Genomic DNA, 25,983 nt, shown 5'->3' on the forward strand with positions numbered 1-25,983 from the left:
GGGCATTTGATTACTAATTTAATTAGTTCGGCACAACATCGTGAGCCAAAGGACCTGTTCCAGTGCTGTACTGTTCTATGTTCTAATTTAGTTACCGCAAAATTCCTTTAGGAAGCAAATCTGCTGCCCTCGCCTATTGGTGACTTCAGAACCACAGCAAAACAGCTGGTTCTGAACTCCTGTCTGAAATGGTCTAGACTCACTTCAAGGGTACTGAGGAATAGCCTCGACAACAACTCTCCTATCCTGCAGAACAGTAAGTTGCAAAGTAAATCCAGACATCCATACTTTTAAATGCTTAAAGCCCTAGAGTTGAATTGTGAATGAAAGATAATTCAAGTCTCCATCGTGTCCTGCTTCTTGAAATACAGATAAAAAAAAACTCCTGAAGATGTAGATGATTTTCTCCAATCCAAAACACTTATTGGAAGTTGTTCTGAAACATGAAAAAAAAATGGTGGACCATTTCTTTTGCCTGGAAACCCTTTTTGCAGTGGTACTGAAGCAGTGATGACCTTAAACAAAGGTTGAGAATAAAACTGACCAGAGGATCTGACAGTTACACTCATCTTCAAAGCTTTATTCTATAGAACATTAGTGCACAATCAACATCATAAACTATAACTCTTTTACAAAACCTGACCACATAGTTCTCCATATATCAGTACATTGTCAGTGTTAAGTACAATACAAACTTTGAGCAGAACCAGCCCAGCTGATTTTAAATGTTGCCACCAGCAATGGTAACAGCCAGCAGTAGGGTGATCCCCTGTGCACCACTCTGTACCATTTTCCTTCCAATTGACTTCACTGGACAGAGTGCATAATGAAAGTGTGACTTACTGGTCCTCACCTTGGGGGAATGGTTAAAACTGGCTCCATTACTGGAAGGCTAGTGGGAAGATGACGTTGTATATTTGACAAGTTCACAATTCTTAGAAGCAGCAGGCTTGAGTTTTACAACTGGGAACTCTCACTGAACACTTAACGTTTGAGACAAATAGTAATTATAATTGAGCATGCACTGCATTATTTATGCAAACATACACTATATCCATGGTTACTCAATAATATTCTGATGCAAAACAGTGGCGCCTAACTGAAGTGTCACTTTGGAAAAACAGGAATGCTTAAAATAGCACCTTGTGTGTCTGCCACTATGGATTTCCATTATGTTCAACCGGGATCAAGCCAGTGGGCTCCACTATAAAGTACTTCAGCTTCTCATCAACAGCATACACTTCAGCAACAGCATCAAGTCTTGAACTCTATTTATAGCTACCTTGAAGCCTGATCTAATTTTCTTCTCTTTAAGCATGTCCACAAAACTATACAATACTCTTAAACCCAGTGCATGGGTGTTAATGTTCCAAAAATCAGATGCAATTGACAAATTCACTGTTTATTCCACAAACACAAAACAAAAGATGAGGAAGGTAAAGAGAATACAACAAGCAATGATATATTTTCTTTGGGCCAATCCTACTCTTGGCTTAATTACGTCTGGTTCTTGCTGCATTTTACATTAATCTTACAAAGCTTATGATTAGCTTCACTGACATATGAAACTACCTGTAGTTGAGATCAGCTTTAGGGACTTCATATAGAAGGAGTAACAACTCTTGTACTCCCTCAATAGCTGAGAAAAGGTTGCTCCCTGAAAGAGAGATTTAGACATTTAGTCTTTTTATAATAATTAATCCTCCAGCTCAGGAAATTTAAGAGACTGAATTTGACACTACATGGACCGTGGAAACAAAGGCTGGGAGTTAGGAAAAGGAAAGGGAGCAGGTGAGAAGCTGAGGAATACTGGGTCAACTTGAATTTCCTGAGTATGAGTGCATGGATTTATTGTGCATGGGAGTCCCAGTTGTGTCTGCCGGGGTGTTAGTGTGAAGGAGGAAGGAAGGCTCTATTTTTTTTGTTTTGGGAGAGTTAGTATTTGTTTAAACTTTCCACAAATTGGAACTTACATTTCTACACAATGATAACACTCCCTGATTTTAACACAAGTACTTAAGATCCCAGATGGAGCTAGCTGGAGATGGTGGTTTAGCTCCATACCTGTTTGATTGCTCTACCAAACCAAACAGCATTCTCAAAGTCTGTTCTATTTCTAAAGCAAACAGCAGGCTCAGCAAGATAGGAGAGAATGGCTCCCAGAGAATTCAGTGAATGGTTTAACCCTGCATTTGTGCTTTGATGCTGTTCACTATTTCATTCTTTGTCTACACAAGACAGACCTTTACAGGCTCAAAGACAACGGTTAAAATCGAATGCAGAATGATTTGACACATTTGGACACTTACTTCTATCTTCAAGGTGCTAACTTTAAAATAAATATTTAATGAAATAAGCAACAAACAACAGCTCACTGCACAGCAGATGTACAGAGGAAGAGATGGAAAAGAGAGTCAAGACCAAATAGTGAAAGCACTCTATTTCATCCAGACAGGAAGCACATTTCATGCTGCATTAGTTATGAATGCCAACTGTGGAATGAAAAAATCTGCAATACGAGTTTACAAATAATTAACCTTCATCAACATTATAAGTGAGACTGAAAATAAAAAATCTCATTTTTAGAAGCTATAAATATCAAATTCACAGAAACACAGAGTACTGCAATTGCTGGAAATGTAAAATGAAAAAATTAAATGCTGGAGATACTCAGTAGGTCATTCTCTGAAGAAAGGCCATTGAACTAAGCGTTACCTGTTCCTTTCTCCACAGATGTTGCTTGTGTTGCTGAGCATTTCCAGCAGTGTCATTTAACATCAAACTCACATCTAGTCAAAATTACAAAGCAGTACTTCTCATACTGCAGCTTTTCCTGACAGTCCAACATGCATATCACTCAAGCAAGTCAACAAATTAGAAAATATATAGCAATTAAATAGGCTGTTCATGAACAAAGCTCTTTTTCCAACCATGCCTTGAATGGAATAAAATTAATTTTGATGTCCTCTGTTATATCCAAGGCCATATTGTGATATACACAAGGACTGGCTCTCAGGCACAATGCTGTACCAAGGATGGAATGCAGCTTGCCTTTTTTAACGTTCTTTGCCTGAGAAATTCCTCAAAGCTGTCCCTCTGCTGAAAGTGCAGAGGAAGACCCATCTAACATGAAAAAAGATACTCCTCCACATTTGTAAGATCCATACAAGCTGAAATGAAACAATTCGGAAGAATTTCATGGACTTGGTGCCCAAAAAGTGCTAAACAGTAAGTGCACATTGTGCTAATCACTGCTAGTATTTATGTTTTAGGAATGTTTGAATAAATATTATTTAATTAGTGCATTTGTGGAGACTGGCCTTGGCAGTACAAACATTATAAAGCAGCTTAGTCATTAATATGGAAGAATTGCGAGAAGGAATGGTATAGAAACCTGCTGTATAAACCTACCTCAGAGGCGTTGGCATCTAATGAATCTAAAGCCATTTAAAACTCACTTTTATGAGAAATGCTGGTTTCAGTAGTATTGCCTATTGAACATTACAATTATCTTGGTTTCCTTGTACACATTCTCTCCACTGAAGAGGGCCAATACAATGTAAAATATCCCATTCAGATCACCTCCAATCAACAAAGCTGGACACAATGCAAGATAATTTCTAACATGCATTACGTTTTCAATAAATAACTGATTATTTAGGGCTGCCATTTTACTATGAATCTGAAGCTGAAATCTACAGAATTTAGGCTAAGCATTTATCTTGCACCCACTTGGGCAAAAAGATGATTAACGTCCCAGTGATGTTCTTGAGACACATTTCCCTTATATTCAGTCGATGGGTGGAGATGGTTCTTGGCTAAACAAGAGAGAAAAAGCTATAAGTGAATCCTGTGGTAAACCTTGTTTCAGCTGTTAATAAATAAATACCACTTTACAATTCTGGATAAATTTCACAGTCTTTAAACTTAAATAGCCTTTAAGGTGGTGTTTCAGCTGTTAATAAATAAATACCACTTTACAATTCTGGATAAATTTCACAGTCTTTAAACTTAAATAGCCTTTAAGGTGGAGATGTTGGCCTGGAAATTCAGATGATTAGTACCTTTGTTTCAGTGTTATGCAAGAACAAAAATCACTTATTTCAGGATTGGAACGTGACTGCAACCCTGGCTCGCAGGTACAACTGAATTTTGTACCAATAGGTTCATGGCTGATGCAATTGTTGATATGCCACTTCTAAACTACTAGACTGAGGAAATTTTAAAAAGTAGAATAGACAGTTGGAATTTATTACACAATGGAACAAACCAGAGTGGAAGGCAGGCAGCTTTTCCTTTAAGTGGCTCTTGCTGTATTAGTCACCTAAAGTTAAGGAGAATCATACTGGATGTCTTTCTTGATTCATAAGATGACGATACTTGGAAGTGGTGAGTATACAAGTGTTCTCCTGCATGAAGCCTGCAAAATGTAACCTCTCTCCAGCTCCTACCATCCAGCAGGAGGTACAGAAGCCTGAAGTCCCATGCCACTAGGTTCAGGTCAGGCATAGCTACTTTCTTAAAACCATCAGGTTCATAAACCGACCTGCACAAACCTAATCCTACCTCAGCAATAGAATACTACGGACCTCTTGCACTACCATGGACTTCTTTCTAATAGTGTTTTTGCACTAGTGTCTTGTTTTGCCGTCTTTTTCTTCACTGCTTTGTATAAAGTTGTGTATAATTTATATTCTGTGTGTTGTCTGTACCTATGTGCCTGTGATGTTGCTGTAAGCAAGTTTTTAGTTGTACCTGTACCTCACCGTACTTGTGCACATGATGATAAATTTGACTTGGTGCACTTAGCTAGACTAGTAACTACAAAAGGAGTTTTCAGGATTGGATGCTTTATCATAAAGGAGGACTGAAGACAGTAAATCTTCATGACAGTCAAAGTAGGTGGATGCCAGGCATTGCCAGGCATTTTCACAGAAGAAAATGCCAATGAGAATATTCTACAGATCAGCCACTTACCTCATCCCAGTACTTTCTCTGAGCTTCCTGAAGCCAAGGTTAACAGAGACTTTTGGAACTCCTCGCTAGAAGCTTCAGGGATTAGGAACTCTAGCAGTAGATCCCAAATGCAGTATACCAGATGTCTATAAATAGAGAATGTTCAAAGATTGCAGAGTTACAGCAAAAATAGAGCAACATGATCTTAAAGGAAGATAGAGATTCTCAAGAAAGGTTTCACGGTAAGTATTGTGAAGTAGTGTTGTAAAGACAGAGTTACAGGTAACGTGCACTTGAGTGTGAAGACAAGTTGTCGAATTCATGGGCCATGTGAGTGTCCATTGAAATGGTTGGAAAATCTTGAAAATTTTGTAAATTGACATCTATAAGCAAATATCTAATACATATGAAGCTCAGAGCTGGGGCACCCAGTAATTAAATTTGTCCAAATTGTCTATTTCCACTGGAATGAAATATGTATGTTGATTACTGTTCCTTTGAGAGTCTACTGTTTTTACCCAGTCTGAACTACATGTGACTCCAGACACACAGCAATGTTGACACACAGCTGTCCTCTAAAATGGCCCCACAAGCCATTTCACTGTATGAAAACTTGGACTGCAGCGGCTCACTCCTGCCTTCTCAGGGGCAATGGGGGATAGGGGATAAATGCCAGCCTTGCCAAAAGCCTAATAGTAAAGATATTTGGTCCATTCATCATTAGCGAGGTATATTTATATTTCCCGAGAAACAGATGTTTACATTATCAAAATGCATAAATCAATCATTAATTAAAAAAAACATTCAGAATTAATTAATTGAGAAAATGAGGTGGGGTAAGGATAGATCCATGTGGGATACCCAGAGCCAATGACACAGGCTCAGGAGAAAAAGCCATTGCTAGTGAAAGCAATGTGACCGGTTACATTAGTGGAGGCAAGTGATTGCAATCCCTTCCGGCTGCAATGGTGGAGAGGCATTGGAGGTGGATGATGAGGTCTGTCATGTCATAGACCGCAGACAGGTCCAGAAGGGATGGATTACTACTTTACACATGTAGTACACAAGGAGGGATAGACTATGCAGTCACTTAAGATGTCATTAGTGATTTTAATCAGGGCCATTCCAATACCGCAGCGACAACAAATATCTGATTGAAGGATTCATACAAGGAGATCCAGGTAAGACAAGCATGAATTTGGTTGATTAAAACTTGTTTAATAATTCTGAAGAGAAGGGAAATTTGGAAATGAAAAATCAGTTTGCAAGGGCTGAGACTTCAGGGCTGGTTTCTTGAGAAAAGGACTGATGATAGGAGATCTGAAACAGAGCTGAAGGGTGCCCAAGGAGCTAGAACCACAAACGATATTAGCCAACATAGTGAGGAGGAGGGGAAGTCAGGTGGTCAGTGGTTTATTTAGAAGTCTAGGGAACAGGATGGTGAAGATGTGTTTGGAGAAGGCCTGAGGGGAGATGGAGAAACTAGGGAAATACAAGCGAGAAGTCTTGGCAGACAATGGTAGGGTCCAACTGCACTAGATGTAGTTGTGTCAGAACTCATATTTCTTATTTTCTCATGACATAGGAGACCATTCACCTACTGAATCCATGCTAGCTCTCAGAATACTCCCATCAGTCCATTCACCCACTTATTTCTTTCACATGCCCATCAATTCCCCTCCCCCAACAATTCTCCTGGCACTCACTAGGGGCAATATACAGTTGCTAATACATCGAAACACACAGTGAAATGCATCCTCTGCGCAGTGTTCTGGGGGCAGCCCGCAAGTTTCGCCACGCTTCCGGCACCAACACAGCATGCCCACAACTTCCTAACCCGTACGTCTTTGGAATGTGGAAGGAAACCAGAGGATGTGGAGGAAACCCACGCAGACATGGGGAGAACATACAAACTCCTTACAGACAGCGGCCGGAATTGAACCCGGGTTGCTCGCACTGTAATAGCGTCACACTAACCACTACACTACCGTGCCTGCCCATCTACACTACTGTGAAACCCACCTGGTCAGTGTAAAAATGTACAAACTCTGCACAGACAGCACCCAAGGTCAGACATGTACCTGGGTGTCTGGAGCTGTGAGGCAGCAGCACCAACGGTTGTACATTGTGCTGCCCACAGCACTTAAGCATTCAACTGATGGTGAATGGTTACACAGTCGGTTGTCACATTCATTCATCTGTGTTCCTTCACTTTGGATCCAGTGAGTCTAGGTTGTGGTTAAAGATGAAAAAAGCATTCTAACCCACTGTAGTACATTTTAACAGCATTTGAGATGTTCCTCAGGCACTGAGTCAAAATTTTAAAAATCCAGCAATACCCATAGAGACTCTTGAAACGTGTTCGTCTTTGAGGACTTTCAAAAAAATAAAAAGAAACAACCATCATTATTTCTGAATGCTGTACACAATGTCCTCAAAGGGTTAGGAACAAAAGGCAGCTTTACACCATATGGTACAGTTAGACTGGGGGCTGAGGTGTGCATGAAATCTTGACAGTTATTTGAATGGAGCTGAATTTCAATTTTAGTCCAAATAAAAGCTTTAGGTATTTTTGATTAAAATGCAATACGGCGACTGGAATCTTGTGCCAAATACTTGCTGTAAATGACGTCCAACTCCAATTTAATTGGCATTTGGATTGCTTTCCAGGAGGCAGTGGATATGATTCAATAACCTTTTAAAATGACTTTAAACATGAACACAATCGATATACACATATACCATTTACTTATGTGGAAAAGCCACTACATCTTCCATTGACTTATTTATAAACAGATATCAAACCAACAATACAGAAAGATACACAAGTAATCCTGTTCACAAAAATCAAGACAAATCCAGTCTGGCTAATTACCACCCAACCAGTTTACTCTCAGTCTAAAATGATGGATGATGTCATCAACACGCTTTCAGGTAGCAATTGCCCACAGCAGACTTCGAAAACCGATGCCTTATTCCAAGCCCAGTCACAGAGTATCAGGCAGACAGAAGGGAAGATTCACGGATGTGCTCATGGCCTTCTTGAAAGATGGCAACATTCCCACTGACCATTGGGATTCCCTGGGCGATGAACACACAGAGTGCTGCAGAAATTATGGAAGGAATGGGCCACCTCACAAATCATCTATCCAGCCCAAAGCACCTCCTGCCCCAGAGGTGTCAACTCATAGCCCACAGAACCAGAGTGGAAGCAAGTCATCCTCGATCCCAAGGGGCTGTTCAACAAGAGAAAAACTCGCTAATAACCTGCTCACTAGTGCCCAGTTTGAGGTTTTGCAAGAACCACTACCTGCAGGCCTCATCACAACCTTGGTCTAAACATGGATCAAACAGCTGAATTCCAGAGATGAGGTGAGGGTGACTGCTCTTGATCAACCAACATCTCACAAAATGTGGTATCAAGAGGCCCTAATAAAGCTGAAGTCAATGGGCAACAAGGAGAAAACACTCCAATACTTGGAGCTATACCTTAAACAAAGAAACATTATTGTGATTGTTGGAGGCCAAGGACAACTCTGCAAGAGTTCCTCAGGGCAGTGTCCTTGTCATCTTCCATTGTTTTAACAATGAACCTTTCTTCACCATAAGATTAGGAGTGGGGAAATCATAATGTTCAACTCCTTTTGAAACTTCTCAGAAACAGTCCACCCTTGCATGCAGCACGCCCTATTCAATATTATCAACTAATAAGTGGCAAGAAACATTTGCACAATGCTGTGACCATTTTCCACAAGAAAGAACATCTACCTTTGATATTTAAGGGAATTACTATCACCAACACCCCTTCCAGCAACATTCTGGGGACCAGAAACTCAACAGGACCAGTCACATAAATACTGTGGTTACAAGAGCAGGTCAGAGGCTGGGCATCCTCATGTCCTGACACCCAACACCTTTCCCCCATCTACAAGGCACAAATCAGGGAGTGTGCCAAGACCAATGCAGCTCTAAGAACATGCAAAAGCCTGACACCATTCGGGAAAAAACTCCCCACTTGACTGGCACACATCCATTATCTTAAATATTAATTTCATTTACCACCAGCACATGGTGGCTACACTGTGTGTCATCTATAAAACACACATGCTTTGTCCACTCTGAAAGCTGACCAACTCTACCACCAATGGCAGAAGGCACATTGAATTACTACCACCTGCGGTTCACACACCTCTCCAAGCTGCATACCACTCTGACCTGAAATATGCCACTTTCTTCAGCATCACAGGATTTAAGTCTTAGAAATTCCTATCCCACAGCATTGTGAAACTACCTTCACCAGAAGACAGTTGACCACCATCTTCAGAAAGGCAATGAATGCTAATGAATGGCAACCTTACCAACCACATCTCTACAATTAATTTTAAGAAAGGGTCATTGCACAGCAAGATGTCCTGAGGCATTTCACCGTAGCTTTATAAATGAATTTGAAACCAAAGTTTGACCAAACGAGGAGTTGAGGAACGTCTTAAAGAGAAGTTGAGTTGCAGGGGAGGTTAGAGAGGGAATTCCAGAGCGTAGGTCCCTGTCAGCTGAAGACAGGGTCATCAATGATAATCAAATGACTAACAGGTTAAAGAACTGAAAAAGATTACAATGATAGGGAGAAGCAAGAACATGAAGAGACTTTAAAGCAAAGAAGCAAATTTTAACATCAACATGTTGTTTAAAAGGGAGTCAAAGTAGGTCAGCAAGCGCAGGGATGATGGGTGAATTGGATTAGGGCATGGGTGGCGGTGTCTTGGGTTATTTTAAGTTTACATAGATTGGAACGAGGGAGGCCAGCCAGGGCGTGAGAACAGTCAAGTCTTGGCAAGGAAAGCATGGATCAGTCGCAGATGACCTTTGGTTGAGGTAAAGTCAGGCGGTATTATATCAGCGGTCTTTGTGATGGCAGAGATAAATGGCCTGAGGCTCGTCAGGGTCAGAAATGACACCAAGGTTCCAATCAGTCTGGTTCAATGAAAGGGATGGAATCAACTAGGGAACTAAGCTTGAAAATATGAAATTAATTAGAAGCAAGCAAGCTGGTGTGTCAACATCAGTTATAGTGAAGGCTCAACAGTCAAAGGCAATTTATCTTGCGAGAGGTTATCATTCTAAAAGATTTAAAAGGCAGGGTGCCTTGGCACCAATATTTATGGAATAAAACAAGTTGGCTTTACGCTCAATCTCAGCCAGGCTGTGGATGGGGAATCAATGCAACCACACACATGTAGCCCACGGTCGTGTGACTGGATCAAAAATTACCCTGGCAGAAATCAGGAACCTCAGAAAAGACACACTACCTTTAAAAATAAAAGGTATAGGGGAGAGTGCAAATGGACTATTTAAGTTGCTGAGTATCAATACATCTGTAAGAAGGATTTCCATAAAAACATTGGTAAAGCCCTTTTTCAGCTTCCAAAGCAGAAAAAAATGCACTGTAAAGATTCCACACGAAACTTTTACTGCTAACAAATAATGAACTGTTGAATTCAATTTGCTGCATAAAATGAAGGTGAAAGACAAGCAACTAAATTATAAAGACACCTGGTTCTTTCAAGAGAATGGTTTAAACTATGCGTATTAAATATTTTGCCCAGAGATGGTTTCATTGTTTGCCACTTCCAAGCTGTCCCAGTTCTATCTGGAATATATTTTATGCTCTTTATGTTCAGTATTATTTTGTCCATTACTTATTCTGTATAACAAGTTGAAGAAGTGATAAAAGCATGCACCTCAGGAGAATACTCAACATTATTTCCATGCACCAGCAGTGGCCAACACACTATTAGAGCTTTCAGAAGCTCTTCAGTTTACTACTTCGTCCCAGCAAGAAACTCTGGAACAAATAATATTTCTTCTATTGATTGTGAATGTCAATGTTTTAACCAAAAAGATGCAGAAACATGCTTACATTGTCTGGGAACATGTGTCAAGTGGAATACAACAGTTGTGAAACACAGGGCTATAGGCATGGTCAGCAGGTCAGGCTGTGCTGATGGAGAGAGAGAAACTGAGCCAATATCACAGATCAATGACTCAGGGCAGAAATGGCCAGTCCTGCTTGAAGCAGCGGAAGTGAGTTCCTCTAAGAACATAGAACAATACAGCACAGAACAGGCCCTTCGGCCCACAATATTGTGCCGACATAGCTATTCCCTCCTGCCTACAGAATGCCCATATCCCTCTATTTTCCTCTCATTCATGTGCCCACCCAAGCCCTTCTTGAAAGCCCACAATGAATTTGCCTCCACCAACCTATCAAGCAATGCATTCCAGGCATCCACCACTCTCTCAGTAAAAAATGTACCCCTCACGTCTGTTCTGAACCTACCCCCCTCACCTTAAATGTACGCCCTCTGGTAATAGATCGCTCAATAATGGGGAAAAAGATATTGCTTGTCCACCTTATCTATGCCCCTCATAATTTTATACACCTCCAACAGATCACCCCTCAGCCTCTGCTGCTCCAGAGAAAAAGAGCCCAAGTTTGTCCAGCCTCTCCTGATAGCACAGTTGTAAAGTCTTCCATCAAGTCAGAAGGCTGCAATATACCCAAGCCTTATTATAATAGTGCAAGAGGACAGACAAATAGGTCAGAATAGAAATGGAATAGAGAATTGAAGTGGCAGAATCAGGGAATTCTGAGTTGCTCCTGAGGACTGAATGCAGGTGCCCAGTAGCCCCCCAATCTGATGCATCTCTGACTCTTCCTTTCTCTTTCTAAATCTGTCTCCAGTCTAGTGGGCAGAGCAACAGAGACAGGTGGGGAAGCATGAGAGTGCTGATAGACTTAACTAAGACAGATGAGTTGAAGGCATGGATCAGCACATGAGATTTTGATGTTGTTGCAATCACGGAAACATGATTGAGGGGAAGGCAGGACTAGCAGCTCAATGTTCCAGGGTAGAGAAGTTTCAGGTGTGAGAAAGGGAGGGAGTGTTGCCCTGCTAATCAGGGACAGTATTACGGCAGTACTCAGGGAGGATTTCGTGGAGGGATCAGCCAATGAGGCTATACTGGGAGAACTTAGATATAAGAAAGGCATGGTCACTTTGATGGAGTTATATTATAGGTCTCCCAATAGTCAGTGGGGATTAGAAGAACAAATTTGTTGTAAATCACAGTAGGGTGTAATAACAATAGGGTTGTAGTAGTGGGGGAATTTTAACTTTCCCAATATTGACTGGGCGTGCCTCAGTGTAAGGGGCTTAGATGGGATGGAATTCCTGAAACGCATTCAAGAGCTGTTTTTAAAGCAGTATGCAGAATTCTACTTGGGAAGGTGCTGAACTCAACCTTTCCTTAGGGATTGAGGGTGGGCAAGTGGTGGAAGTGTCTGTGAAGGAAGCCTTTGGAAACAGCGACCATAGTTCAATAAGTTTCAAGGTAATAGAGAAAAAGATAAGGTTAGTCCTTGGGTTAGGGCCTTAAATTGGGGGAGGGTTGATTTCAACACTATAAGGCAGGACCTGGCAAAAGTAGATTAGGAGCAGCTTCTAGAAGGAAAAACAACATCCAATAAGTGGGTGTTGCTTAAAGGCAAGTAGTAAAGGCTCAGAGTCTTACCTGTAAGGGTAAGAAACAAAGATGGTAAGATCAGAGAACCATGGTTAACAAAGGAAATTGATCAGAAACAGGAAGGAAACACATGTCAGATATTGGCTTTTGCTACTGAGAGAGTCCTTTGAAGTTTATAGGGGTTTTGGGAGAGAAGAAAGAAATCAGGAGGGTAAAAAGAGGACACGAAATGCCCTTGACAAGCAGAATTAAGAAGAATCCCATAAACTTAAGTGTATTAGAAGGAAGAGGGTAACTGGGGAAATTGTAGGTCCCATCAGGAACCAAAAGGGAAATCTACATGAGGAGCCAGGGGATGTGAGCAGGATCCAGGCTGAATACTTCTCATCAGTATTCACCAGGGAGAAGGATGTGGGGGGTGGAGAGTTAAGGGAGGGGTACACTGGTATTTTGGAACATGCCTATGTCAGTGTTAGAGGTATTGGCACGCATTAAGGTGGATAAATCCCCAGGGCCTGATGGGATCTATGGAAGCAAGGTAGGAGTTTGCTGAGGCTCTGAGAGAGATTTTTGCATCTTCGTTAGCACGGGTGAGGGAACAGAAAACTGGAGGATAGCTCACGTTGTTCCCTTATTCAAAAGGGGCAGAGGGATAAGCCAGAAAACTACAGGCTGGTAAGCCTTACATCAACAGGAGGGAAATTACTGGAAAAAAAATCTGAAGGGATAGGATTTATGTTCACTTGGAAAGGCAGGGACTGACTGGGAGGCAACATGATTTTGTGTAGGGAAATCCTGACTCACAAACCTGATTGAGTTTTTTTGAAGTAACCAAGAAAATTAATGAAGGCAGGGCAGTGACATTAGCATGGCTTTTGACAAAGTCCCACATAGTAAACTGGTCCAGAAGATTAGGGCGTAAGGGATCCAAGGAGTGTTGGCAAACTGGGTCCAAAACTGGCTTGGCAATAGGAAGCAGAGGGTAGTGTTTGAGGGGTGTTTTTCTAATCAGAAATCTGTAACTCGTGGTGCACTGTAGGGATTGGTGCTGGGACCATTGTTTATTATATACATAAACGACTTAGATGAGAATATAGATGGACTGATTAATAAGTCTGCTGACAACACAAAAATCAGTGTAGTATATAGCAAAGATGTTTCTGAAAGGATACAGAGGGACATAGATCAGTTGGAACGTTGGGCAGAGTGTTGGCAGATGGAGTTTAGTCCAGGCAAGTGTGAGGTAATGCATTTTGGGATGTCAAATATTAACAGAACATACACAATAAAAGGTAGGGACCTCAGTAGTGTTATCTACAGCAGGACCTTGCAGTGCAAGTTCAAAGCTCCCTGAAAATGGCCACGCATGCAGAAAGGGTAGCGAAGAAGGCATTCAGCATGCTTGCCTTCTTATGCCGAGGCACTGAGTACAAGAGTTGGGATGCCGTCTTGCAGCTGCACTAAACATTGGTCAGACTGCTCAGAAAATCAGAAGAGATGGTGAAAACGTGGTAAGGAGTGGTGCTGATGGGAGACATGGAGTCAGAGGAAAGTAAAGAAAGAGAAAGGTCAGGAGGGGCATTGGAATTCAAGGGTGATGACATCTGCGACCTTTGAGATTTTAAAGAAAAGAAAAATATAGCAAAGAATAAAGTGGAACTGTGGACCACGACAGCTTTGGGATAGAGTGGATCAGGATTTAACCTGGGATCCTGCTACCAATAAAGACAAAATTCTTGGACTAAATATTTGTTAATGTTGTTTGGAAAAGCATAAAGTGGGGATTGTGGGAACTGAACTATATTCAACTCTCAAAATATTGAACCAGATTTGGCAATGAAAACATATATTTGGTATGCTTTTCCTAACAATTTTTTGAGGGAACCCTAAAAATCTAATGCCTGCAGCCAGATCCTGCCCAAGAAGTGCACTATTTAAAGCAACATAATCTTATTCATGGTTATACTGGCTTGCTTAAATGCAATCCAGCATGTGGAAAATGTGTCCACTATATCAAATACTTAGTTCTAATTAAATTTTTTAACATAATATATACAAAGGTTTTCCAATAAAAAGTGACAAGTAAACGGCTCCAGGTCCTTTCAAATGCATGAGATTTTTAAAAATGTTTTATGAGCTATGGGTCACTTGAAAAATATATCCTACACAGCTTTCCAATACTGAGCTACAAAGCAAGGCTTCTTCTCTTATTTTCCTGTCCCATGAGATGCCTCCATAGTGCTAATAGCACCTACTGGTAGCCAAGAATACTACAAAATAAAATTAAGTGCAGATTTCATTTGGTCTCATGAAGATTGGCAAAGTAGACAACATTGCTACCAAACATTTGGTTCAACTTACATACAGTAATTTCATACAATTTGATATCGATTGAATTCTAATTACAGCTGAGACTGGGCTTTCTCAAGACTTCTGTACTGAGAGATTCTGCAGTCAATTTTCACCTTAATCCTTCACTGTAGAAAGCAATGAGAACATCCTTCCGAGATCGCCAGTGAGAAATGTAAAACATTTTGACTGTCACGCTTCGATACACTCTACTGGAGAGTGACTGTGCATTTGCAAAGCTGGTGGGAAGTTTGTTGCCTTGGAAAGGTAGGAAATCTGACAACACTTGCTCAGTTTATGTGCCTGCATAGTCAGCTAAGCAGATCTGGAGAAGCCATTAGTAAAAATAAGAGGATTATGAGTAAGAAGTTAATAATTACACAGATGAAACCATAAAGCAAACAAACCCTTAATTTTATTGTTCCTAGAAGGATCACTAGCAATTAACTTGAGTCTTCCTGGTGGCTGCTTGCTGTTTTACTCAGTAGACAAATTCAGTACTCACTTTGCCTAATTTGAAGAAAATTATAACCAATTCTATTTGTTCAAAGAGCAGTGGGTAGGTTTTAGATGGAATGCCAGGAGGTATATTGCTACCATATTCACACTTGGAAATTAGGTAATAGAGAAGTTGAGAAGCATCAATTATGTCATGCGTTATTAAATGGATGAAAATAAACTGTACATAGGTTTACTGAATCATCCCATCTGTGACTGTTAGAAGAGAAATTGGCCAATATTTTGCAATTCTCTGATACTCTTTTATTTTGTGAGCACAACTCAACAAATAATGGAGGTATCTTGAGTGGATTTATTTATGTGTTGCACAATCCACATTATGTCAACAATAATATTTATTACATTGCAACAGTGACTGTACTTCAAAAGTGTTCGACTGGTTCTAAAATCTGTTGGTATTTATTGAGGAAAAACCTGTAGATGCTGGAAACCAGAAATAAAATAGTGGGAATATTCACCAAGTCAGGCAGAACCCACAGAGAGCAGAACAGAGTTAATGTTTCAGGTTGATCATCTTTCATTGGGTCAGATGAAAAATCATTAGCCTGAACATGAACTGTGTTCTCTCTCCAAAGGTGCTGCCTGACCAGCTGAGTACTTCCAGTATTCTCTGTTATTAGTTTTCTTTATTTACGTGGAGGAATTAGGCATCACTAGTGAGACCAGATTTATTGCAGTTTCCTAATTATCCCCGAGTTTAACAGCTTGCTAGTCCATTTCAGAACACAGTTAACTACTTTGCCATGATCTGCAATTATTTATAGGTCACCTGGGATAAGAACGGCAGATTTCATTCCCTAAGGGAAATTTGCAAGTGGGTGCTGTCACATCACAAGAATGTGAAATGCAATCTCACTCTCTCTCTTTCTCTCTCCCCCTCACTTTCCACCACTGGACAGACAGTGGAACCAGACAATAAAAGACCTTATTCAATGCATTTTTAATTCATCCTGCTAAATGTGAAAATATATCTGTGGAAACAACTGACATTATATTTTGCATGTCTGACTGAGAAACAAAATTTCCAATTTTATGGGATATTAAGTCTAATGATATCTACCTCATACTGGCTGCATGATATACAGAAGCTCTGAAAATACAAATCAAAAAATAAGCATTTTCAAAGATCGACAAATTAACATGAAAGTAAACACATTTAAAATCTCAATATCATAATAAAATACTGTAAATTTCATAAAGATTGGAGCCATATGGAAAAATAATTTTCTAATTTGCATTGCTCCTAACGGGGGAGATATTTTTCCAAGTTTTATCAAGACAATAGGGTTCTTTTTTTTAAGTTAATGGTAGCACATGAAGGAATGTAATTTGAACAGGTTAGGCACTTATTATTGCTAGGTAGGATACTAGTATGGCCTTGTATTTTGACTTAAATGTAGGTGACTTGTGATGAGGCTAAATGGATCATCTGAATATTCTCTGTAGAGTAACCTTATCCAATGACAGCCTCTCTCTACTCTAATGAAACACTATCAAGTATCCTCTTGGACCTGTCTGCTCAGAGAATATTTGGAAAAGCAACCTTCCCATATGGAAACCATCCTCTTTCTTTCTCCTATGGTTATTGTCATCTAAAACTTTGTGAAAGACTTTAACAATTTTGGAGGATGCGGCACTCAACCAGCAAGACTTTTTCTCTGAACCATCAGACTCTCAGCAGCTTGAAGATGTTCCTAACATAGTCACTCACTTTGTTTTTGAGTTGTGTTATTTAGAATTAAAAATAATTCTTTTTAAACCACTTTAATCAGTTGTGATTTCAATAAGAACTATATAATTTGGCAAACGTGACTTTGTGATTTGTTTGATCTTGCCTCCAGCATTGATATCTAGAGCTTCAAACCAAACATTCTTGTATATTTCTGTAAAGACCAATACTGGTCTTTAAACCACCTTCCTTTACAGTAGAATTTCGGTGCCTGAAGAAAAATATCACCTTGGGATAAACTAATCAGTTAACCATTAATTCAAACATATAAAAATACATCATGTTAAATGTGAGCTATGAGGAGGATGCAAAGAGGCTCCAATGTTAGATGTCAGAAACAAGTTAGATGGGTGAACAAGTGCAAGGCAGATGCAGCTCAATGTAGATAAATATGAGATAAATATTTCAAACATGTTCACTAAACATACCAATCTAAGAATCTTTCTCTTCACGAAGCTGAAGCATTGTAGGTCATTCCAAGTGGATTTTCTGCGTGCCAACTTGTATCTAAGTACAGAAGTGAACATGGCAAATCTAGAGTTCTGTGTTGGACCCACCTGTTTATCATAGGATCTTGCAGAGATTCCAGCACTAGCTGCCAACTTTTTTCATAACCCTCCTCACCAAGAACTTCAGGAATCAGAGCTGTCAAAATAAAAAATGTGTTTAATCAAAAGCTATAAAACTAGTCATTATTTAAGCTGGAGCAACAAACAATCTGCTGGAGGAGCCCAATGAGTCAAGGAGCATCTATGGAGAGAAAGGAATTGTCGATGTTTCGGGTCGAAACCCTGCGTCAGGGCTGAGAGTGGAGAGGGGAGGTGGCCGGTATAAAGAGGAGAGGGGGAATGGTGAGACAGAAGTCCGAGGTAGATGGAGGAGGGGTGAAAGATGACGGGCAGGTTGCACCTGGTAGGAGAGGGGAAGGGGTGGAGTTGGGAGACAGTGGCAGGTGGATGATAGATGGAGGCAGACAGAGAGAGAAAAAAAATGAGAGGCAGACGGAGCGAGGTCGGGGAGGGGAGGGTGAAGGTTGGAGACGGCTGCTGGAGGGAGATAGGCAGGAACACAAAGGGCTGCCACTGCTGGACTCTGGATAAGTAAAGGTGAGAATGGGAACCATTAGGTGAGAGGTGAAAAGCAGATGGAACCAGAACCAGAACCAGAACCAGATAGGAGAGGTGGTGGTGGGGGCAGGGGGGTGGTGGTGGGGGCAGGGGGGTGGTGGTGGGGGCAGGGGGGTGGTGCTGTGGGTGATGGGTGGGTGGTGCTGTGGGTGATGGGTGGGTGGTGCTGTGGGTGATGGGTGGGTGGTGCTGTGGGTGATGGGTGGGTGGAACCAGGAGCGGGAGTGACTCGAAGATCGATGATGGGGGCTGGGAAAGGGGACAAAAATTGGGAGGACCAGAGGAGGATCAGGAGGGGAGGGGGAGGAGGGAAAGGTTACCCAAAATTCAATGTTCATACTGAATTCTTATTTAAGCTACTTTGGCTTCAAAGAAGTGTTCTTCGATAGTGTAGCAGCCTTTTCCCCAAGTAGTAAGTCTTGGATATCATGGGATGTCCCTCAAATGACATGCAATAACCAAGTCCAATCACAGAGCAACTATCCATTGAAAACCAATGGATTCCAGTCACTAATTCCCACACTATCACATTGATATTTCCTTATAATAAAGAAGGCCATTCTTTACTTCTGAGTCAATGCCAGCTCTCAAAGCAATCCCATCAGTCCCATCTCTCCACTTATCACACAGGCCCATCAGCTCCCCACATACCTACATCAGCCAAATAACATACCGACCAACATGTCTTTGGGATGTGGAAAGAACCAGTAGCAGCTGAGTAAAATCCACATGGTCAGAGGAAGAAGGTGCAAACTGCACAAAAGCGGGAGGTCAGGACTGAACCCAGGTCACTGGAGCTGTAAGCCAGCAGCACTACTTGCTGCACCATTGTGCCTCCCAGATATCATCCCTGGGGTCACATGTTAAATGGCTCAGCCACCTAATTGTGTGATCACAAAATCACATCTGAGGCTGGGTATTCTGTGGCAGTAATATGTCTCCTGCCTCCCCGAAGTTCTTCTAACGTGTCAAGAATATGATGGAATACTTTCCATTGCCAAGATGAGTGCAGCTCCAGCAACACTCAAGAAGTTCACATCCAAGACAAAGAGGTCCTTGATGGGCACCCCAACAACCACCTTAAATATTCAATCCATCCACTACTGGTGTACCATGAGCGTAGTATTTATTATTTACTAAAAGCACTGCTGCAACTCATCAAGGCATCATTGTCAACTCCTAAAGCCATGAAAGTCAAGGGAGTACTGCACAGGACCACTTCCAAGTCCTCCACCAAGTCACACAACGTCCTGATCAAGACCCTGGAACGTCCACCCAACAGCACTGTGGGCAAACCCTCACTCACTTACTGCAGCAGTTTAAGATGGCAGTGCACCACCACTTTTCCAAAGGAAAATGAGATTGGATAATAAACACTGACCTCACCACTGATGTCCAAGTTCTGTAAATGCATAAAATAAATTGTTCATACATGAATGCACCACCCTCAAGTAAAATTTAAATCTCTGCATCAATAACTCAAGGATCATGACTGGAATAAGCAGAGAACCATCCAAATCTTGCTGAGTCATGATTCCCAATGCTCTATGTACACATGAGTATCCTTACCTTTCCAAGGTGGAGCAGAAATATTTTATCTCTTTAAAAATATTTTATATTTTTGGTAAAAGACAATCAAGAAGCAGGTGCAATAATTAAAATTCAACTCCTTCAAGAAGCAAGAAATAAAATCCTAGAAAATCCCTGGAAGTGATAAGCTGCCAGCATTTGCCCCTCATCTATCTACTAAGCCCACATTTATCATCAATAAGAATTTCCTTGCAGAGACAACATGATCCTATGGCCATCGCAAGGTTCTGTGGATTATAGGGATTTCTGACATAAATCCCGCAACATGGCAGAACCAGAACCAACACTAGCCACAGAAATGCTATCTAAACTGCAATCCCAGTATAACCAGCTGACAAACTGGTCAAAAAACCTTTGTCAGACATTTAGAAACATGTAATCAGAAACATTCAAAGCCAATTAAAATTATAGATTAATCAAACTGTTGGAAAAATTAAAAGACTGTAAAAGTAACAAAGATAAAAACACTTTAAAAATGAAATGAATAACTGATCAGATTTTGGATGTGTTGTTAAACAGGTAACTAATAATTAGGGTGTCAAACAATGTCCCCTGCTCTCCTTCTAACAGGGCTCATGAGATACCATGTATCAGGCTGATCAGCCCCTACTTTAACTTCTCATCCAAGAGGCAGGACTAGATGTTCAGTTCCCAGAGTGGCTCTGCACGTGTAATTTTATGGCTCAGAAGCTTGACTGCTGTCACAGTATCACACTGACCCTTCAGATCGGATGGTAGAGTAAGTCATAAGGTTTATTGGCTCACCATACACATTTGCCAGCATCCCTCAAGGATCATACAAAAAACATTTAACTTAAAAAATACAAGAGCTATAAAAATAGAAATAAACGTCACAGTCGGACCAGAAACAAGCTAGTGTATTACCTCAGTTCCTAAAGTCACTCCATCAAATTAGTTAAATCTGCAGTAGCTTAAATTTTCCTTTATTATGAAGTAGATGAACCTTTTCACCTTGATGGATTTTCAGAATGGCATATAACTATACATGAGCCAAGGCCATGGACAGGGATAGGAACGGATGATATGGGAAAGTTTTTAATTGGGGGAGGGCTAATTACGACGGTATTACGCAGGACCTTGGGAGTGTAAATTGGGAACAGATGTTCTCAGGGAAATGCACAGAAGAAATGTGGAGGCTGTTTAGGGAACACTTGCATTGGGTTCTGGATAGGTTCGTCCCAGAGACAGGGAAAGGATAGTAGGGTAAAGGAACCAAGGTTGACAAGGGAGGTGAAATATTTAGTCAAGAGGAAGAAGGAAGCATACGTAAGGTTTAGGAAGCAAAAGTACGGCAGGGCTCTTGAGAATTATAAGGTAGCTAGGAAGGGACTGAGGAGAGCTAGAAGAGGACATGAGAAGGCCTTGGTGAGTAGGATTAAGGAAAACCCCAAGGCATTCTACATGTATGTGAGGAAGGGGAGGATGACTAGAGTGAGGGTAGGACTGCTCAGGGATAAAGGGGGAAACATGTGCCTGGAGGCAGAGGAGGTAGGGGAGGTCCTTAATGAATACTTTGTTTCAGTGTTCACTAGGGAGAGGGACTTTGGCAAATGTGAGGATCAGCACAGAACAGGCTAATGTGCAGGAGCATGTTGAGGTTAAGAAAGAGGTAGTGTTGGAGCTTCTGAAAAACATTAGAATAGATAACGCTCTGGGACCGTACGGGATATACCCCAGGTTACTACGGGAGGTGAGGGAAGAGATTACTGGGGTGTTGACAACGATATTTGCATCCACCCTGGCCACAGGAGTGGTACCAGAGGATTGGAGGATGGCTAATGTTGTTCCCTTGTTCAAGAACGGTAATAAGGATAATCCTGGGAATTATAGACCGGTGAGTCTTACGTCAGTGGTGGGCAAGCTATTGGAGAGGATTCTTAGGGACAGGATTTGTGAGCATTTGGAGAAGCATAGTCTTATTAGGGATAGTCAGCATGGCTTTGTGAGGGGCAGGTCGTGCCTCACAAGCCTAATTGAGTTTTTCAATGAGGTAACAAAAGAAATAGATGAAGGTAGAGCGGCGGATGTGGTGTATATGGACTTCAGTAAAGTGTTTGACAAGGCTCCCCATGGTAGGCTCATCCAGAAAGTCATGAGGCATGGGATCCGTGGAGACTTGGCTGCATGGATTTGGAATTGGCTTGCCCACAGAAGGCAGAGGGTGGTAGTAGATGGAGAGTAGTCTGCCTGGAGGTCGGTGACCAGTAGTATTCTGCAGGGATCTGTTCTGGGACCCCTGCTCTTTGTGACTTTTAAAATGGCATGGATGAGGAAGTGGAGGGATAGGTTAGTAAGTTTGCAGTTGACATTAAGGTTGGAGGGGTTGTGAACAGTGTAGAAGGTTGTCGTAGGTTACAACAGGATATAGACATGATACAGAGTTGGGCGTAGAACTAGCAGATGGAGTTCAATCCAGAAAAGTATGAAGTGATACACTTTGAATGAACGAACATGAAGGTGGAGTACAAGGTTAATGGCAAGATTCTGAGCAGTGTGGAGGAAGAGAGAGATCTTGGGGTCCAAGTCCATAGATCCCTCAAAGTTGCTGTGCAAGTTGATAGGGTGGTTAAGAAGGTGTATGGCGTGCTGGCCGTCATTAGTCGGGGCATTGAGTTCAAGAGCCGCGAGGTAATGTTGCAGCTCTATAAAACTCTGGTTAGACCACACTTTAGGAGTATTGTGTTCAGTTCCAGTCACCTCATTATAGGAAGGATGTGGAAGCTTTAGAGAGGGTGCAGAGGAGATTTACCAGGATGCTGCCTGGATTTGAGAACATGACATGAGGAAAGGTTGAGCGAGCTAGGGCTTTTCTCTTTGGAGTGACACAGGATGAGAGGCGACTTGATAGAGGTGTAGAAGATTATGAGGGGCATAGATAGTGTGGATAGCCACCACCTTTTCCCCAGGATGGTAATAGCCAATACCAGAGGACATCTGGTTAAGGGCAGAGGAGGAACATTCAGGAGAGATGTCAAAGGTAGGTTCTATTTACACTGAGAATGGTGGGTGCCTGGAACGCACTGCTGGGGGTGGTTGTAGAGGCTGATACAATAGGGACATTTAAAAGGCTCTTAGATAGGCACATGGAAGTAAGAAAAATGGAGGGTTATGCGTTGTGCAGGAGAGAAGGGTTAGATTGATCATGGAGTAGGTGTTCATATAGTTTGGCACAACATTGTGGGCTGAAGGGCCCGTACTGTGCTGTACTGTTCTATGTTCTATGACAAAAAGAATCCTATAATGTACAGAAATTTTTTTTGTTTTATAGGAAATGGCATCATCCTGTGATATAGGAAGTCTCAGCTTTCCTCTTCAGATATGAAAGACAAATCCTAAGCTGACATTTTAAAAAGGACCCTAAAGGTCTTATTTCATTTTAGGACTTAAGAAATAGAAAAATATGATCACCAAAGTGTTATGCCCCCAGGTTTTCCGCTGGGAAACATTCTATTAACTTTAATTGTGCAGAGTGCCATTGCAAAATATTATGCCTCAGTGTACATATTCCCTATTGATCAGTGAAGTTGAAGTTGATAGATTTAACTTTAGAATATATCTCATGTAAAACAAACAACCCCTGTGTTACTTAAGACTAACATTTTCAGTTGGTTAACAAAGGTATGATATCAAATCAGTTAAAAATATACAGCTAGAGAAAGCTCCTCAGTCCAAGTTAGTCACCTTTGATTTTAATGACCTTCAAGATGGTCCTGTACTTGCTGGTGAAATCAGTTGACACTAGCACACTGCAAACAAAGTCGATGAAAAATGGATGGTGCTTTAATGCAGTAGTGTACCAGACCTAGTACTGGTAACTGCAAGGAAAAGCCAGAAATCAGATCTTGACGATAAAATAAAAATATGGCAGTTAATAAACTCATTGATGCAAACTGAACTGTTTCTCTCAAGGAGAAAAATGAATCAAAATTTACATCAATATGTGTGGGAGTTGACAGGCGTATGTTAACAATGTTGTTGATTTTAAGTGAATTATTAAGTCTCACAAGATTATCAGCTGTGAAGGTTCTACTAAGCTCTTTCTGTTATTTCAAAGACTTGCACTTTTTCTTCCTCAGTGTAGTTGGTTAGGCAGATGCTATTCTACAGTTTTCCTTCTGAGAAAACAGAACATACTACATCCAATCAATCACCTTCAACTACTTTTTGTAAATGGGGAGATAGGAATTTATAAGTATAATGTTTTAGAAACCGGCAAACACAAAATCTGTCATCAAATTGCCAATTGTCTATCAAGTGCTCAGCATGGCAAATAAATTGCCAAGCGTGCAGCGAAATAAAAGCAGACTTTAGAAAATGCATTAATATTACAGAGATGCCAACACTTTGGCAAGTGTGCTCAGTAATAGACGTTTCATAAAAACATTTACTTTGGCATCAGATAAAGGATTGTAAGTGACATCATTTGATAACTGAGGTGAAAGATTGCTACTGTTGAATCATGGCTAAATTTTCAAGTCTGGGATCAAAGTAATAATTTGCAGAAGTGAATCTAAACATTCGAAGTGTTGGGGACATGTATTAGTGTAATAACCAAAAGCTTTCATCAAGGACCAATGCAAGGAAAACCAAATCAGGAAATACTGGAATTACAATCAATGTAAATGAAAAGGAAAGGCAGCTACTGTGTGCAATTCTAGAATTATCTGTTTAAATTCAAATTTAAGACTTCTATGTTATTTTTTGTCAGTTTGTCTAAACTCCTGAAAAGATTTTTAACAAAAATAATTCTAATTGCAGTAAGTAACTGCTATTAGGAAGGATATGGAATGTATTTGACAACCATCTCCACAGACCCAAGTCAATATTATTGCTTAGTCAGTCCATTAGAGTCATTTCAGACAGAGTGAGAGCCCTGGCCTGCCTTGTAGTTCACCAAATTATTTTCTAAAAGCTGAAAAATATTCCATTCAGAAATACCTAGTTTAAATGACAGACAATTTAATCCTCAACCAATACAATCAAAACCGGCTGGCTGACTGTTAATGTAATTGTTACGTGTAGGAACTAGTCTGTAAATTAAGGTAAGATATAAGATATTTATTTATTAGTCACATGTACATCGAAACATACAGTGAAATGCATCTTTTTGCATTACTAAGAACGCGCTGGCGCAGCCCGCAAGTGTCACCACTCTTCCAGTGCCAACATAGCATGCCCACAGCAACTAACCCGTACGTCTTTGGAATGTGGGTGGAGACCGGAGCACCCGGAGGAAACCCACACAGGCACGGGAAGAATGTACAAACTCCTTACAGACAGCGGCCGGAATTGAACCCAGGTCGCTGGTGCTGTAATAGCGTTACGCTAACCGCTACATTACCGTACCGCCCCACACGCTTTATCTATGCACTTTGATTGCACTTCAAAATAACAGTTGGTGTGAAACTCTATGAGACATGCTGGGGATTAGACATCAAGAAAGCAAAACAGAAAAACAGAAAGAAGGAGAATGGGGTGAAGAAAAAAATTAATTAACATACAGTTCCCCAAACAAGCAGTGAAAATGTGACTATGTTCTAATGTTAGAGAGATAAATGTTGAGAAAATTCTCCAACTCTTCTTCAAATTGCAGTAGGGTCTTCATCTCTATGCCGGATAGGGGGTTTTGTTTAACATCTCATCCAAAAGACATTACCTGCGGCACTCCCTTGGTACTCCAGTGAGGGGTCAGCCTGGATTTGGTGTTCTGGAGTACAACATGGACCCATGTATTCAGAGGCTAGGACTCTACCATTGAACCAAGGCTTCCACCTAAAGGTTCTACGTCTATGCAAGCATTTACCTTCTATTGATTTAGCAAATAAAAATGCATCATTTAAGAGGCAAATTACATTGACAAGTCTGGATAACGTGGTATCGTTGGATAACAAAAAGTGAGAACTAATTTATTCACGTTCAATCATTTGTATATAAGCCCTTCAAACCTTGAAAAAAATACCTTAAAAATGTTACAAAAAGCATGCACTTTTATGATTATAAAGTGATTTATTGTACGAGTTTAAGAAAGGCAAGCCTTCCAAAACTTGAGTGCTTGGAACTCAAGTAATGTTTGGTCTAATTGTAAAAGTTATGGTCAGCTAAATGAGGCAGACCATATTCCTGATGTTAAAGTATAAATGGTTTCCACAACTAGAAACCAGAGAAGAG

General features: G+C 40.8%; 1 protein-coding gene across 1 annotated transcript in view; it reads right to left on the reverse strand.

Annotated features, from left to right (window-relative positions):
- Nucleotides 1-553: 553 nt before the first annotated feature.
- The window catches only part of snx19b (sorting nexin 19b), a 129,263-nt gene continuing 103,833 nt past the window's right edge, over nt 554-25,983 (reverse strand). The window contains exons 10-12 of the mRNA XM_052039801.1: nt 17,635-17,722; nt 4,978-5,102; nt 554-3,818 (exon numbers count right to left, since the gene is read on the reverse strand). Of these exons, the coding sequence (XP_051895761.1) occupies nt 4,979-5,102; nt 17,635-17,722 (212 nt within the window). The 3' untranslated portion in view covers nt 554-3,818; nt 4,978. The remainder of the gene's footprint in view (nt 3,819-4,977; nt 5,103-17,634; nt 17,723-25,983) is intronic.

Source organism: Pristis pectinata, chromosome 27, assembly GCF_009764475.1.
Source record: "Pristis pectinata isolate sPriPec2 chromosome 27, sPriPec2.1.pri, whole genome shotgun sequence".
Classification (NCBI taxonomy): Eukaryota; Metazoa; Chordata; class Chondrichthyes; order Rhinopristiformes; family Pristidae; genus Pristis; species Pristis pectinata.